The sequence below is a fragment of the Kogia breviceps genome, chromosome X, assembly GCF_026419965.1.
Source record: "Kogia breviceps isolate mKogBre1 chromosome X, mKogBre1 haplotype 1, whole genome shotgun sequence".
Lineage (NCBI taxonomy): Eukaryota > Metazoa > Chordata > Mammalia > Artiodactyla > Physeteridae > Kogia > Kogia breviceps.
The window spans coordinates 129,656,397-129,673,807 of NC_081330.1; the positions used below are offsets into that span (position 1 = coordinate 129,656,397).

General features: G+C 47.2%; 2 protein-coding genes across 12 annotated transcripts in view; both read left to right on the forward strand.

Annotated features, from left to right (window-relative positions):
- Positions 1-5,422, forward strand: part of LOC131748235 (uncharacterized) — a 30,508-nt gene extending 25,086 nt beyond the window's left edge. Inside the window, exons 3-5 of the mRNA XM_067023185.1 lie at positions 125-225; positions 364-478; positions 4,922-5,422. Of these exons, the coding sequence (XP_066879286.1) occupies positions 125-225; positions 364-478; positions 4,922-5,379 (674 nt within the window). The 3' untranslated portion in view covers positions 5,380-5,422. The remainder of the gene's footprint in view (positions 1-124; positions 226-363; positions 479-4,921) is intronic.
- Positions 5,423-10,086: 4,664 nt separating this feature from the next.
- The window catches only part of PNPLA4 (patatin like phospholipase domain containing 4), a 120,029-nt gene continuing 112,704 nt past the window's right edge, over positions 10,087-17,411 (forward strand). For 7 of the 11 annotated variants that reach the window (XR_010838729.1, XM_067023983.1, XM_067023986.1 and 4 more), the window contains exons 1-3: positions 10,213-10,549; positions 11,686-11,870; positions 17,213-17,307. Coding sequence is in view for 10 of the 11 variants with exons in the window: in XM_067023983.1 (XP_066880084.1) it covers positions 10,516-10,549; positions 11,686-11,870; positions 17,213-17,307 (314 nt within the window). In the remaining variant the exon portion in view is untranslated. Of the gene's footprint in view, positions 10,158-10,212; positions 10,550-11,685; positions 11,871-17,212; positions 17,308-17,411 lie in introns of those variants that run through there. The other 4 variants (XM_067023984.1, XM_067023985.1, XM_059050119.2 and 1 more) reach the window with 3 other exon arrangements.

The window sequence follows — 17,411 nt, forward strand, 5'->3', positions numbered from 1 at the left end:
TAGGCAGAGAGGCTGCGCCAAAGCTTTGGGCATGAACAGTGCTGCCTCGTGTGAACAAACAGAGAAGGGAGGAGACCCCCAAGCTTAAGACGCGAGAACGTCCATGTTTAACCGTTTGCTGCAGGACGAGCCTCTAAAGATCCTGGGGTGACGGTGCAACTGAACAGCATCACTGCTGCCTTCACTTACCAGCGTCTTTATGACAACGAGCGTCGTGAACGCCCCGTGAGTGGACATCTGCTTTTGAACATCTGGCACTGGGAAGACAGGAGAGCAAAGCAGTCAAGGAATGACTCCTGGCTGAGCCAACGGTCAAGCGCGCGATCTCCAGAAAGTTACTTTGTCTCTTTGTGCCCCATTCAGCTATCGTCACCGTGTGAGCGCCACCGTCGGTCGCCCCACGGGGCTCTCAGGGACGCTGAATGTGCACTGGTGCGGGCAAGGCCCCTGAAGGAGACAAACAGCAAAGACCACGCAAGTACGCGTTCAACAAGCATCAGCGAATGCACATGTGGCGGTGCTCCACGCCTTGGAGCACAGAAATAGAAACCAAAGAGAAAGCACGCCCAGAGAGACTCTTCGCTGCAGAAAGTATCACAGTCACCTGCCACTCTAACATAGAAGGCACAGAAAAAAAAAAAAAAAAAAAAAAAAAAAAACGGCTTAAGTCAAATGTCAAGAAAAATGTGTAACTAACAGAAATGCCTCAGATTTCAACAATTATGCGTCAATATCTGATGAAAATGCACCTCAGGTGGGTGGCCCATACAAGTAGGGTCAGTGAAACGAAGTCTACGTGGTTATGAGATCCTTCTCACTCTCTATTAAGCAAAAATGTTATTTTAGTTTCTTTGCTAACGGAAGGAAAATAACCTTTACACTCGTATATGTTCACAGAATGCTGAAATGAAGCTTATTTGTATTTTAAATATTATCTTGTGAATGCTTCCGTACCCTGCAGAATCCAAATTTTTTCTATAATACAACTGGGAAAATGGGGTCATGTTGCTGATGAGCTGATTTTCTAAAATTTGGAGCACATGAAAAAAGTAAATTAAAAATGAAATCTGGAGTATACGTGCATGAAAAAACAGGAAAATTAAATTCCAGAATTACAAAGACCTTTTGGAGACCCCTGACCTTACAATTTTACTTTTACAGCTGTTTTTTAAGTGCAATGTGGCCATGCAGCTACTCCAAGGACTCTGTTAAGAAAAGTTTACTTTCTGAAAATGGCCCTTCAAAAGCATGCTAAGGGCTTCCCTTGTGGCGCAGGGGTTGAGAGTCCGCCCGCCGATGCAGGGGACGCGGGTTCGTGCCCCGGTCCGGGAAGATCCCACGTGCCGCGGAACGGCTGGGCCCGTGAGCCATGTCCGCTGGGTCTGCACGTCCGGAGCCTGTGCTCCAGAACGGGAGAGGCCACAGCAGTGAGAGGCCCGCGTACCGCAAAAAAAAAAAAAAGCACATTAAGAGTGCTCCCTCAAGGGGAGAGAGTGAATAAAATATGGGAAAGAAAGTTTGGCGCTTAAAATGACAGCTTAAATAGGGCTCTCTGGCTTCCATGTGGGAATTTAGAAACACAAAACTAATGTTAGGCTGGAGATAGACTTCCCCAAGCAAGGAATGCTGTTGAAATGACTTTGAACTTGCCATCTCTTTTATTCAGAGAGAATGAATTCTGTGTGTTCATTATTTAAAATATATCTGCCTACTGGGAAATAGCACAGTTCATCAGAACTTGGGATTTTCTTTTCCCCCAGGAAAAACTGAATCAGTCCATACGATTCAACAAGTACGGCTCCATAATACTGCCACATTCTAACTCTGCCACTAGTTTTCTGAGAATTCAAGTCCTAAAAGAAGATTCTGAAATTACAGGTCTCTTTTCCATGTCAGCCTGGGTCCTTTCAAAATTTCACTTTGACCTCCATTTCAGACTTCTAACCCATTTTACCCATTCATTTTGTAGCCTTGTGAATAGGGAATGTATCTGTGTATAGTTTGCTGTAACACATCACTTTTGTCTTAGAAATTCTGTGAAGATATTGTAAAGAATGATTTTGAAAGTTTATGTTACTGGAATATTTCTTATGGTTTTAAAATCAAATACGAAATACATTAGTGGACACTCACTAAATGGTAACTCCACTCTTTTCCCAAATGCTCAGAAGTAAGGGACGATGGGAGGACCTTTGAGATCACTTCCCACTCTATAAAGTGCTTTTGGTAGAAGGGCATTGTCATTATTGTCACAGCTGTTAAAAACAAACATTTATTTAGCATCTACTTCTCTGAACCTATGTGTAGGATAAGATCCTTGGTTGCACTCCAAGAACCACAGCTCCCTACATGGAAATTTATCACAGGGAAACATTTGCATCCATTTACACCGATTTGGTGAGCAACAGTCCCGTACCATCTCTAATATCCAAAATAGCTTATGTAATTCAAAAAAGGCAAACGAGACTATTGATTAATTCAATGATGAACATTTATGCCAAGCAGCATGTACTGTTCATCTAAACATACCTAAAATTGCAACCAACTTTCCAATGCCCCAAGCATCACAGTCGTGTTCTTATTTGTTTGGGGAAATACTCGCCAGATGAATACGTATCGTGAAGTTTTATATATCGAAAAGACTAAATTTCCGTGTCTTATATAGAGATTATAGCTGCTTTTTTTTTTTTTTTTTTTTTTTGCGGTACGCGGGCCTCTCACTGCTGTGGCCTCTCCCGTTGCGGAGCACAGGCTCCGGACGCGCAGGCGCAGCGGCCACGGCTCACGGGCCCAGCCGCTCCGCGGCACGTGGGATCCTCCCGGACCGGGGCACGAACCCGCGTCCCCTGCATCGGCAGGCGGACTCCCAACCACTGCGCCACCAGGGAAGCCCTATAGCTGCATTTTTGCCTGTTTAACTCAACCAATATCTATCAGGTACTGCAGTGGATGTGTTGGTTTAGGCTGGCCCAGCTGACTCCATCGGGACTTGGCAATGCTTCCCTTCATTCTGTCCATTGTCTGCAGCACTCGCTCCCCCGTTCATGGGCTCACATCACTGTATCACCATTTGCTGTTCACGCTGACTCTTCCAGGGACACGCATGCGACACAAATAGAACCAGCAGGAGTCTTTTTCTAAGTTTGAGAGGTGGGTAGTGAAAGAACTTTTCCACTGATATGCTGCGAGTCTGTGAGGCTGCCAGCAGCCTCCAGGGACGTCCGGACTGCAGAATGAAACTAAGAGGAGAAAAACAGGACATGGCACAATGGTGGCCTTCCGGCACCCACTGCATGCTTGATCCAGCCATCTCTACAGTTAGTCCTACCTCTAAACCTCCCCATATTTGATATTTATGCACTTTGGCTGCGCTGGGTCTTAGCTGCGACACTCGGGATCTTCGTTGCGGCATGTTTAGTTGCGGTACGTGCAGCATACCAACTCTTAGCTGCGGCATGCATGTGGGATCTAGTTCCCCGACCAGGGATCGAACCCAGTCCCCCTGCATTGGGAGCGTGGAGTCTTACCCACTGGACCACCAGGGAAGTCCCTAAACCTCCCGATATTTGAACTAACACATTCTTTGTGCTTAAGCCAGTTAGATATCTGAAACATATAAAGATTCCCAACTCATATAAACATTTAGCTACCTTCTAGATGCCGGCAAAAACCAAGAAGTAGAGACTTCCCTGGTGGCGCAGTGGTTAAAAATCCGCCTGCCAATGCAGGGGACACGGGTTCGAGCCCTGGTCTGGGAAGATCCCACATGCCGCGGGGCAACCAAGCCCGTGCGCCACAACTACTGAGCCTGCTCTCTAGAGCCCGTGAGCCACAACTACTGAGCCCATGCTCCGCCAGAAGAGAAGTCACCACAATGAGAAGCCCGCGCACCACAACGAAGAGTAGCCCCCGCTCGCCACAACTAGAGAAAGCCCGCGTGCAGCAACAAAGACCCAACGCAGCCATAAACAAACAAACAAATAAATAAAATCCAAGAAGAACAAGACGGTCCCTGCTCCAAATCAACTCTGAACACAGAAGGCAGAGGCAACCGCATTTCTAACCAAACTGAAAGGTGAAAAATACTACCGCAATGCCTCAGCACGGTAACAAAGAGAAGGGTGTGGTTAATATTGACAGAAGGTGTTTGAATTGAATCCAAAAGGACATACTGAGACAAAAGAGTTTTTTAGGCCCAGAAGAGAAAGTAGAACTTAACAGAGTAGAAAAATGTGAAGGTACATTCCAGTAAGAAAAAACAGTGAACTAAAAATGGACAGTTTATCCACTAAGTTTTTTTTAAAATTTTCTAATGTCTACTCCAGTCCTTTTCATATAGTAGACACTAAAGTTTATTTAAAGAGTGAACAAAGGCATGAATACAATTGATTAGATACACGATTCATCTGGAGTTAGGACCCTGGTCAATGACCCCCTTCGGTAACACCGTTCCTAATGGAAATTATGTTCTCTTTACAATAACCTACTTTATGACACAGCTTCCAGGAAAAGGAGCAATCAGAGTGACTTACTGCTGTGACTGATAAATGTAGAAAGGGTAGCTTGAGTTAATTGCTACACTTGCTTTTTTTGGTTTCTTTTCCAGATGCAAACAAGTTTCCTAAATGTTATAAATTTACACAGCACATTTACTAAACACTTGCACCACTTCTTCGTGAAATTATAAATGCCTAAATGTGAAGACCAATTACAAATTCTGACCAAAGAAAGGACTGAAGGAATAACATGTTCCTGAGACCCGTCAAGGGCAAAGCGCAGAACCCCGGGCACATGGTAAGAACCTGCGAGCTCATTAGTTCACTTCCGAACCACCGCAGGGGAGGAAGGCCTGTCGGCACCATGGTACAGGTTCTATGAGACACTGGGTACAAAGGACTGCCATGGAATGGGCCCTCAACAGGTGTAATCGTTACTAATAATAAGCTTCCAGCCTCCGGAGCCTGCTCCCGGAAGTGCCGGTGCTCGCAGCCGGCGCGACGGCTTCGCGGAGCTGGAGCGCTGGCCGCGCAGGCCCTGAGGGCCCGCGGTCCCAGCGGCGTCTCCGTGGCGCCCTCTGTGGCGTCTGGAGGTGGCGTTCCTACTGATGATGAGCGGGCCACTGGGCTGCAGAGGGAGGTCATGCTGGCTGCACGCAAGGGCCTGGACCCATACAATATGCTCGCCCCAAAGGCAGCCGCCTCAGGTACCCAGGAAGACCCTAATTTAGTCCCCTCCATCACCAGTAAGCGGAGAGCGGGCTGCATCTGTGACGAAGCCAACAGTGCAGTCATCTGGGTCCGGCTGCACAAAGGCGAGGCCCAGCGAGGCCCTAGCTCTGGAACCCATTACAAGCTGGTGCCCCACCAGCTGGCCCACTGAGCCCCTGCACTAGCTCCCTCAAAGTGTGATGTAAAGTTTCTTCTTTCCAACAAAGCCTAGCCATTACATTGGCTCCTCCTCCCATTAAAATAATAATAATAATAATAATAATAAGCTTCCAGCAAATAGGAGTCGATGCAGAAACAAAATACACCAGAATTCATTTTCTCCCTTTGAAATGAGCTGATTAGGTAATTTGATGTTTTGGCAATTAGGCTGTTTCTTTGGACGACAGCATCAGTCATGATGAGATCCCGTACTCCAAATTAAAACAGAGTAGTATTTTGGCGAATTTGATGAAGCATACGGCCCCAAAGCTGACATCCTGTTTATCACTCAGGGCTATCACTTGTCTGACACTGATATTATTTCCCCAATAATCCCGTCCACCGGAAGATAATTATCTGAACGGTAACGAGAAGGACTGTTCCCAACCATCTGTACAAATTGTGGCCCACAAGCAGCCAGGCCAAGGGCAGAGCTGTTCAGCGACAGAGAAAACAGGGCAGAGAGAAAACAGATTTTCTTTTATTGGGCTTTTAAAAATATTCAGGACTCCGTCAGGCATGTGGTGTCCCACTCCCACTGTCACTTCACAACACCAGCGCCTGGCTACCAAAGATCTAAAGCCCCCTTTGCATTAAAGATCTCTCTTAAGCGTGAACATTTTGAGAGCTTCTCTGCTCTATCTCACACTTATGCAGAATATCCACTGCAAGCACTGTAATTAAGTAATTCCAATACAATAACAGAAACACTCAGAAAATCTTTCTACCTTGATCTCTCAGTTCAGTGTATATTATATTTGGAATCTTTCACATATTAAATTAAAACAAAGCTTATACATAAAGGTTACATTTTTTTAAGAATTTTTCTAATAGAAATAGCTTGATATTTAGTTTCTATGCCATGTTAAGATGATCTATAGGGTACACTTTCAGATGCCTCCAATCCCAAGTAAATTACACTTCTTAAGGATGCCTAGTTTTGAATTGTTTTCAAATGTCACCAGTCTGGTTACATACATACATTTGCATATATATGTACATATATAACAGAACAGATATTACATATATAATTCATATACTTTTTGAAAAAACTATTCTTCCATTTAGAAAAGAGTCCCCCAAGGGGCTTCCCTGGCGGTCCAGTGGTTATGACTCCGCGCTCCCAATGCAGGGGGCAGAGGTTTGATCCCTGGTCGGGGATTCCTCATCCTGCACAGAGCGGCCAAAAAATAAAATGAAAAAAAAAGTAAATAAACATCATCACAAAAGTACCATCACAGCTCTATGCAAGAAAAGAGTCACCCAGTTTTACTTCAAGTAGTCGGTTCTTCTTGCGTATTTCTAACAGAGAGAAAACAGGTGCAGTGGAAAAGGCACTTACATTAGTGAGATCTGCTTAGCTTGCAAGATTTAGAAACTCGGCTCTAACTCACTTAAGAAAACAAAGAGCAAAGGGTGGGTGCGGTGTGGCAGTGAGCCAGGGACGGTCGCGGTTGCATCCCCCGGCTCAAGAAATGCCATCACACCTACCAGGCCAGCTTCTCTCCCTTTCTCAGCCCTGACTGCCTCTAAACTGCCTTTATTCCCGGCTGCCCCCCGACACGGTGGCCTTCAGGAAGCCTCCCTCGTTAAAGAGAGCAACAACGTGTGGGAAGGGATGGAGCCTCCTCTGTGCGTTCACACGGGATGCTCTACTCCACGACTGCAGAACTGCCTTGCTCAGAATCCTACGGTGGTCTCAAAACAAGGGAATGCTTCAACATGGCCCAGAGGGCGTGGTGACGCGAGGTATCACTTTGAGGCCCCTGTGGCAAAGGGCGCTGCTGTGTGTGCCAACAGTGTGGCCACAATCCTCTGAAAGTAAAGGCTGTGCATCTAACCTTTGAAGTGCATCAAGTTCAGCATGCAGGGCTCTGGGAGGGGGTGACAGGGGTGAGGAGCTCGTACACGGAGGGAGGGTACGGGTGTCGCGGGGAACGACGGCACGTGCCCCACAGAGCTGTTCACCTGTGCTAAGATGCCAAGGTTGGAAAATAAACGCCGCCGCGTGGACAGTAGACTGGAACACGAGATTACACTCAGACACCTTGCAATAAGGCTCAGTCCCTGACGCAGAGGTGTGGCAAGCATCCCTATCCCTCCCTTACCCCGTACCTTTCTCTCTTTAGGAGAATACATGATCAAATCTTGCAGGAGGAAGCTGGGGATGTGGAAAGCCTTGGGCACTTCGTTTCTGTGCCAGCTGCTCTTGTAGATGCCTCCCAGAGCTAAGGGTTTGCTGCCCCCAGCTCAGCGTGGACATGCACAGCACCTGTGTGTGGCTTTGTACGAGCACACGATCACGCCTCTGCAATTACACATCGACTATCTCCCTACCCTCTAGGCTCTAGATGAGGAAGAACTGAATTCCTGTCAACTTTGTGTGCCGTGAACCAGCACTGTGTTTGTTAAACAATGGATACTTAAATGTTCGATAAATGGCTAGAAAATAAACCAGTTCAAAACTAAATTATGGGGTTTCCTAGTGGCGCAGTGGTTAAGAATCCACCTGCCAATGCAGGGGACACAGGTTCGAGCCCTGGTCCGGAAAGATCCCACGTGCCGTGGGGCAACTAAACCTGTGAGAAACAACTACCGAGCCTGCGAGACACAACTACTGAAGCCCACACACCAGAGCCCATGCTCCACAAGAGAAGCCACCGCAATGAGAAGCCTGTGCGCCGCAACAGGACCCAATCCAGCCAAAGATAGATAAATAAAAATAAATAAATTTATAAAAGAAAAAAAACTAAATTACTAAGGAAAATAGGCAAAAGATTTACTGAAAAATGTTCTGAAAAGGCAATTAAATTACTATATATTCACATCACATGAGTAATTTACTTAAATCCAACAACCACAACAAATATTTATTAATCATACACTATGTGCCAAGTGCCATGCATGGCGCTGAGATTATAAAGACCAATGTGAATGAATCTGATATTCTTCCTTACCTTAGGAAACGGAACCTTTTGATCAGTTCCATGTGGGTATGACATGGGGTAGAAGGGAGAAATGAGGGGAGAGTTAAAATTAAAAAGAGTTTAAATTGTTAAGAATTACATTATGGAGCTTTGTGGACACTTTTCCTGTGACCTTTAAATTTGGCAGAATCTCACTCACCGACAGGGGCGGTGATAACCGCTGATCTCATCTTTCCTTTAAACAAAGGATCCCAAAGCCGTGGTGTTCGTCCTGGCTGCCCCAGCGACAAATTTCTCACCTGTCTTCTGAATCAACCTGCTGGCAGTGCCCCAAAGCAGAAAATAGGTGGCCCTGCCACCACTGCAAATTCTGGCTCTGTGGACCTTGTCTCTCCTCAAATTTTCGATGCCACCACATCACTTTAAACCAGACCACCCCAGGAGTGAGACCGGGGCTTTGCAAACTTTAGTGTGCAGAGCAATGCCTGGGGATTCTGTTAAAATGCAGACTCTGCTTCAGGAGATCTGAGGCCTGGGATTCTTCCTTTCTAATAAGTTTCCCAGAGGATGCTCTCTTGCGAAGACCACACCCTACCACAGAGTTAGAGGGCAATGGAACGATGGAAGAATGAACAGCTTGTCCAGCTATACTTCCTGGATATACACACACTTGCCCTTTCCGTCACTAAATTCGAATGGTAGTAAAGAATTCAGAGTAATGCAGTTGTGCTATGCATAGGCATTAGGGTGTGTGCAGGATCGGCTGTCTCAGAAGTCTACTTACAAGAATAAACACGAGGGACTTCCCTGGTGGCGCAGTGGATGAGAGTCCGCCTGCCGATGCAGGGGACGCAGGTTCATGCCCTGGTCCGGGAAGATCCCACATGCCGCGCAGCGGCAAGGCCCGTGAGCCATGGCTGCTGAGCCTGTGTGTCCGGAGCCTGTGCTCCGCAACGGGAGAGGCCACAACAGTGAGAGGCCCGCGTACAAAAAACACAACAAAAAAAGAATAAACACGAGATCTCTTCCTTCATCATGACATCCAGGGTTCTTGCTTACAGAAAGTGTTGTGGTCACTAGCGTCCCAAATGAGGGAGAAAGAAAAAAGTCCGAGGTAAAGGCCATCTGGGGAGCTCCCACCCACTCCCTCTCCTGCTTAAGGTAGAGACACTTTTTTTCGGATTCTCTTCTGTACTTCAGTGAGAGTAAATCTGTTCTTAAACAAGGGGGCCTGGAGAAACTTCAACCAGAAACTCTTCAATTCCTTAAGGCTTTCTTGTTAGGATTAGATAGGGAAGACATTGTTGAGGGAGGGAAGGATTTTGTCAGTCCTTTGAATCCGGGCGGGAATGCAAGCCGAGTAGGCCGCCTTAGAAAGCTGCTTTTCAGATCTACCCAGAGCCAGTGGTGCTACCAGAAGACACAGGCTGGTCTGCTGAAGGCCTGCTATGCAGCATGAACGTTACGATTTAGCACCAACTCGGATTTTAGCATCCCATTTTGCACAGAAGTCACCTGGGAAGCTCAGGGCCACACAGCTTAAGGCGGGCTAAGGATGTGAACGCTGCCCAAACCCATAGTGCGGCCTTTCCAACAATGCTTAAGGAAATATCTGAGGTAGGCTTCCAAAAGCTGCGGGGCATTCAATCCCAAGGCAGCCCCCAGACCCCGCCCTTACAAGGACAGCTGGACCGCCCCGAGGCTGAGGGGGAGGGGAAACCACTTCCGGGGAACAGCCGCCAAGAAGGCCAAGCACTTCCGGTACACAGCAAACGAGGGTCGTTCAGGGTCAGCCGACTTGCAGGTGAGGGCCGGCCCGCAGGTGGCGCATAGGGACTAAAATGCATCCCGAGGTATCCGAAGACAGTATGACTCGAGAGGAGAAAGTCTTATCCCTTACCCGCCCTAGGGGACACCAAGGTCAAGCGGCCGAGCGCGCGCCGCCATGTTGAGTCCAGCGGTTTAAGTGGAGCAGGCGGAGCCTAGCGGACGCCAGCGTCGGCGCGATGACGTCACAGACCCGCGCGGGTAGTCCGGCCTCAATCCCTTCTGCGGAAGCTTCCTGAGCGGGTGTGGTCCGACCCTGATAGGCGGAGCCGGGTTGAGTGACGGCCCGGCCCCGCCTTCCGGATAAGGGACGGGGGCCTGCGGGGCGGGGGACGATGTTCTACACGGAAGTGCCTCAGGCCTGCATTGGTAGGGCGGAGCGCGGGGCGGGCGGGGGGCAGGTTCCGGCCCCTCGGAGGTGGCTCCCGGGCGAGTGGGTCCGCGTAGGCAGGATCCCTGGGGGTGTTGCAGCAGCGACCCTCGTCCCGCCACCCCCAGACCACAGGATGGGGGGGACACTGCGCCTGCGCACGCTGGGTGGGCACCCCTGGAGACCCATCCCCTTCTCCCCTCTCCAATCTGAAGAAATTAAACCCAAAGCCGGGCTCGGCTGCAGCGATTGAGCCTCCTTTCGCACAGAGCCTGGCTCTGCGCATGAGAACGAGGGTTTTCGGTTCCTAAATTCCAGGCCGGGGCCAAGTGCCTAATCTGAAGGTCCCGCGACCCCGGAGAAACCCCTGAGGGCATCCAGGGGGAGCAGTTTCGGTGGAGGGGGGGGGCACTGTTTATACACGTGGTGAAATTAAGCCCTGAAGTTTCGTGAAATATAGTTTCATTGTTAGATTTGTTGCAAGTATCAGGGGATGCAGATGTCATTTCTTTGAGCCTCCAGTTGCCCTCGCCCGTCATGACCTCAGTTTGTCTTGAGAAACTTGCCTATGAAATACACTGCATTGTTGAATAATTGAGTATTGCATTATTGAATAATTGAGAGCATCAGGTTAAAAAAAACAAAACAAAACAACAGCAACAAAAAAGGGATGCTCACGATGGAAACGGTGGGGAGCCAAGACATATGTTTTAAATTCATTCAAAATGTGTCTTTCATTTGAAGTTTGCTACCGTCTCTAATGATTTTACCAGTAGCCCACACCGCCAAAAGTATCAAAAGGTCAAGAAAAAAGGACCAAATGCCTTGCCAATGGGAATTTAACCATTTGGTTTTTGCCAAGTAATTAAAAAGTAGGTTGCATAGTCTATGTACTGGACAAATATAGACTGTTGTAATTTTTTTTTTTTTATTAATATGATTGTAGTGGGTCAAGGTGAGAGAGGGAAACGTTTCCTTGAAAGATTTGGGTGTTTAATTAGACTTTAATTGAAAAGATGATGTTTAGAACAGATAGTTCTGTATATAAAAGAAAGCCTTGGAATGATGACAGCATGTGGAACAAACTATACCAACTTAACGGGCATTTTGGGGTTTTGTGTCACCGATTTCACAGCTAGAATGAAGCACATCAACTTGTCGTTTGCAGCCTGTGGGTTTCTGGGCATTTACCACTTGGGGGCAGCATCCGCACTTTGCAAACACGGCAGAAAGCTCCTGAAGCATGTCAAGGCCTTTGCCGGGGCTTCTGCGGGATCCTTGGTTGCTTCTGTCCTGCTAACAGCGCCACAAAAAATAGAGGTAATTAAGCAGTAACTAGGCTGTGTTTCTCATCCGGAAATTACGCCCAAACAACGAAGATGATTGTTCACTATATACTAAGTTAACTGCAGAGAAATAATCCTTTGCCTTGGAAACAGAAAAGGTTGACTTCTTTTAAAATTTAATCATTCGGGATCTCTGCTCTCCATTTGGAAAAGATTATTTTGGGTGACAACAAGACAAGGAAATAAAATGCCTTCTTTTACTCTTTAGTGATTATTTAGTCTTCAGATTTCAGCTTTGTTTCTTTCAAGCAAAGGATATTTCTCCACTAACTGATCATGAGAAGAGCACAGAGCCTGTTCTCAAGGCCTTGAACATGTGGCTGATAAGTCTTTGCTTGCTCCTATTTACAGACAGGCATATAAACTAAAATGTTGGCGTGTAATCTCTTTTTAAAAAAAAAAAAATTTATTTATTTTTGGCTGCGTTGGGTCTTCGTTGCTGCACGCGGGCTTTCTCTAGTTGTGGCGAGCGGGGGTTACTCTGTCGCGGTGCGAGGGCTTCTCATTGTTGTGGCTTCTCTTGTTGTGGAGCACGGGCTCTAGGCACGCCGGCTGCAGTAGTTGCAGCACGTGGGCTCAGTAGCTGTGGCGCACGGGCTTAGTTGCTCCGCAACATGTGGGATCCTCCCAGACCAGGGATCGAACCTGTGTCCCCTGCATTGGCAGGCACATTCTCAAGCACTGTGCCACCGGGAAAGTCCCTGCAGTCTCTTTTAAGAGGAATGATACTGGAATTTAATTTGTTTTTCATTCCCACGGTAAGAAGAAGCCCTGAATTGCAAGCAGTTTATCTAGAAGTAATAAAAATAAGCATTAAGTATTTCATTTAATGTAATCTATGTTTTTAAAGTCTGTTTTCTGCTTCTAGACAGCCATCATGCATTCTCTGACTGAGAACTGGCTTCTGCAGGTGGAGAATATTCTATTTGTTACTTACATGCTCTAGCAGCTTGGAATAGTAATCAAATAATGATTAACATTTCCGTGCCCAAGGATGAATTTGTCACATTTAAATGTTGAAATCCACAACATTTTAAACATCAGAAATCTTGTTTTCAAATCTCTGATGAGCTGCTTATGGAAGAGAAACTGGACTTTAGACCAGTTATTCAGAAACCCACTGCTCTTTTTCTCTTTTACATACTCGAAAAGTGATGGAGAATGTTAGCGATTGTACAGGATGAGAACCTGAAGTCAGGGAAAGTATACATGAAGTGTGCGAACTCCCCCCAGAGTAGCAGACTCATGTGCTGTGCATTGCAAGCTAGTCCTTCCCAGCTCTTTATTTCCTTTCTGAAGCAGGGGGCTACTAAAGGGTTGTTTACTCCTGGTCACTGCAGTGTTTCCTTTAGGTGGGAGCAAATCCCGGGCTTTGGATTTGGGTAGATTTGGTTTCGAATCCTCAGCAGATTTCAAAATATATTAAGTGTGATTTAGAATTAGACTGATTTGGAAATACTGTGATCATATAGCCCCTTCATTGAAATTCTGTGATGTTCACACGTTGAACCCTTTACCTGAATTTCAGACTTTTGGTGTCAGTCCGACTGCGTGTTCTCATTTACATTTTCAATAAACTGGAGATCCAGTCGTATTGTCGCCTTGTGTTGGCCAGACCTTAGGGGTAACTCTTGATCGGCCGCTCACGTTGGCAGGTGGAAAATGATTCTCTGGCTTCACCTAGGGCATCCTCGTTTCTCCTTTCTCAAAATCAGTTTTCAGCCATTTGCCTTGAGGTTATTTTATTTCTTTTCTCTGGAGCATTTGAAATCTACCCCTTGAAGGATGGCTTTGAGCTTTCTTAGGAACCTGCTTTCTACCTACTCACGTCCCTGTTAGCTCAGTTCTCCCTGTTGGTAGATAAGTTCTTCGAGCTTCGTGGTGTTGTGACAGAGATGTGAGTAATGAATCCAGTTGCGAGCTGGTGCATGTATAATTAAGAGCAGCACCTGACGCTGGTGTATTTTAGGTGGCAGGCAGATTTAGACTTTGATATCTTAAGAGCTCAGCGCAGCCAGCCTTTCCTCAGCCCTCAGAATTTGCCACAGCGGGGAGCTAACCCAAAGAGACGTGCATTCCTTAATAGGTTTCCAGTCTGGTCAGGGGCTGTGGTGTGTGTGTGTGTGTGTGTGTGTGTGTGTGTGTGTGTGTGTGTGTGTGTAACCAAAAATAATATAAGAAAATAAGCTGGGTGTGCAGTGTGGCTTAGTAGAAAGAGCACACACTGGGGGGAGGCGCCCCCATTTCTCACCTAGAAGTCTACAGCGGCTTCTTGACAGGCAGGCCTGCATCTGCCCTTGCCGCCTAGAAGCCATCTACCTAAACATTCAGAGTGATTTCACCCAAACACGAATCTGGACATCTCGTCCTGTGACCTCCCCCTCTCCCACCCACGGGATCCCTGCTGACTCAGGATGGGGTGCAGATTTTTTTTTTTAACTTTTTATCTTATATTGGAGTCTAGTTAATTAACAATGTTGTGATAGTTTCAGGTGTACAGCAAAGTGATTCAGTTATACATATACATGTATCTATTCTTTTTTAAATGCTCTTCCCATTTAGGTTGTTACATAGTATTGAACAGAGCTCCCTGTGCTCTACAGAAGGTCCTTGCTGGTTATCCACTTTAAATATAGCCGTGTGTATATGTCGATCCCAAACTCCCAATCTATCCCTCCCCCCAACCCTTCGCCCCAGTAGCCATAATTTCATTCTCTAAGTCTGTGAGTCTGTTTCTGTTTTACAAACAAGTTCATTTGTATCATTTCTCCTTAGATTCCTCATATAAGTGATATTATATGATATTTGTCTTTCTCTGTCTGACTTACTTCACTCAGTATGACAATCTCTAGGTCCATCCATGTTGCCACAAATGGCATTATTTCATTCTTTTTGATGGCTGAGTAGTATTCCATTGTGTATATGTGCCACATCTTCTTTATTCATTCATCTGTCGATGGACATTTAGGCTGTTCCCATGTCCTGGCTGTTGTAAATAGTGCTGCTATGAACATAGGGGTGTATGTATCTTTTCAAAGTATGGTTTTCTCTGGGCATATTCCCATGAGTGGGATTGCAGGATCATATGGTAGTTCTATTTGCATTTTTTTAAGGAACCTCCATACTGTTCTCCATGGTAGCTGACATTTACATTCCCACCAACAGTGTAGGAGGGTTCCCTTCTCTCCTGGGGTGCAGATTTCTTAGTATGACTCCCAGGGCCACGTGGACCTTAGCCCCCTCATGGCTCACTGAGGTTGCCTCTCTGGTCTCTGCCCCGTCTGGGCTGTTTTCACTCTTCTCAGTGCTATCTGTGCCTGTTGTCCTCTGCCACCTCCATCTCCTGTCCAACTCCTGTCTGTATCTTAGGCTTCAGCCTAGCAAAGTGAAGTTGGAGGTTGATGCCCACCGTATTAGCTCCCAGTTGCTGCTGCAACAGATGACAATACACATAGCAGCTCTGAACAACACACGTTTATTTTCTAACAGTTCTGGAGGTCAGACGTCTGAAAAGGTCTCAGTGTCTAAAATCAAAGTGTCAGCAGGGCCACGCTCCCTCTGGAGGCTCCAGAGGGCAGTGTGTGTCCTGGCCTTTTCCAGGTGCTAGAGGCGTCCTGCGTTCCCTGGCTCTGGCTCCTTCCTCGATCTGTAAAGTCATAAGCATAGCATCTTCACATCTCGCCAGCTCTGACCCTCCTGCCCCCCTCTCTCCCTTACAAGGACCCTTGTGATTATACTGGGCTCAATGAGATAATCCAGGAGCGTCTCCTAATCTTGCAACCCTTAACTTAGTCGCATCTGGAAAGTCCCTTTTGCTGTGTGAGGGCACCGATTCTCAGGGTCCGAGGAGTACCCTAACCTTCTGGGGGGGGGACATGAACCTGCCCCCCACACGGATGCTCTCCTGGCACCCTGCCATCTCCTCACCGAGGGACTCCTCAGTCCCACGAAGGCAGGGGCTCTGTGTATCTCACGCTCAGCCACCGAATCCCAGTTCCTAGCCCAACGCCTCGTGCCCAGTAGGTTGCTGAATGGATGAACTAAGAAATGAAAGATGGACAGACCTGGGTTTACATCCTGCCTCTGACGCTCATTTTCGATGGCACAGTGGGAAAGATACTTAACCCTCCAAACGTCGGTTTTCTTACCCGTCCAGTGCGGTAATTATCCCCACCTTGCCTTGTTATATGGAGACGAGGCAACAGAGGCCACGTCAGCGGATCCCAGCACTGGCTGCCTGCTAGCCCCGACTGGGGGGGACTTTTATGAAAGACCAGTGCCCCAGGCTAACCTCCAAGGACTCTGATCCGGCAGAGTCCTCGCAAGTCCTTCCTCTGTTGGCGGTGGTGCTGTGAACCGTCAGCACTGTTGTAGTGTTAGACCTGAACGGTCTCCGAGGGATCCCAGCTCGGCCAAGAACCGCCAAGAGTCGAGAGTCGCTGCAACACGCAAGAGGTTTATTAGGAGCCGGTGCACCGGGGTTCCTTGGTCCTCACGCAGGAGGCCGAAGAGGAACCCCCGCCAAGCGGAATCACATACATTTTATAGCTTTCATTTTTCATTATGCAAAGTGTGGATATATCAAGGGTTTTTTTTCTCATTGGTTTGTTTGTTCCGGACCGGAGTGGGGACTTGGCTCTAGTTCCTTGATTGGTTGGCTGTCGGATGCCTACTTTACATTTTCGTGTTTTTGTGGTGGGGGGTTGAGTCACATGAGTTATGGTTGGCTGGGGCGACCTTTAAACTCTTTGGCTTAATCATTCTTATCACCCGCCATACTTGTTTGCTCGGAACGGTTTCTGCCCAGGGGGGACATTCCAGTATCTTATTGCCAGCCGAAAAAAGCTCAAAGCTCAAAAGTATCGATAGGGAAGTAGGGGTGTAAGTACAGTTAAGGCCCTACAGTAGAGCTGCAGTCCGAACGTTGCCGAGGCCGCAGGGTTGGGGTGGGTGAGGAATTTAATTATGTTGGAGAAGCCTGTAGAGAAGTGTGCTCAGTAACATACAACTAGAACCCAGGCGTCAAGGATTTTCCACAGGTGGGCAAAGCCATGTGAGGTGGTTGAAAAAGAAAAAGAGAGAGAGAAAAAAAAAAAAAAAAAAAGGGTTGCAGTTGGCAGACCATATAGCTTGCCTGGGGACCAGGGATGGTGGGTGAGGACCAGGCCTCGTGGAGATTCGTGCCTGTGAAGCATCCGACATCTGGGGTTGGCTTTATACGGTCCAGGTGCCTTGTGTGATAGGCACAGGGTTCTGGAACCAGAATGGTAACGTTTCTGACAAAACGTAGGGTCACCTATTAATTTTCTTTTTCAGGCATGTAACGAGTTTACCTACAGTTTCGCCGAAGAAGTCCGAAGGCAGACTTTCGGGGCAGTGACACCCGGCTATGATTTCATGGCCCGATTGAGGTACACATAGAGTGCCTTTCCCCCCGAAGCCTGTGAAGACAGAGGGTGCTCTGGATACAGGGTAGCAAGCTCAGTCAGCATTCCCTCTCCTGAAACATTTACAA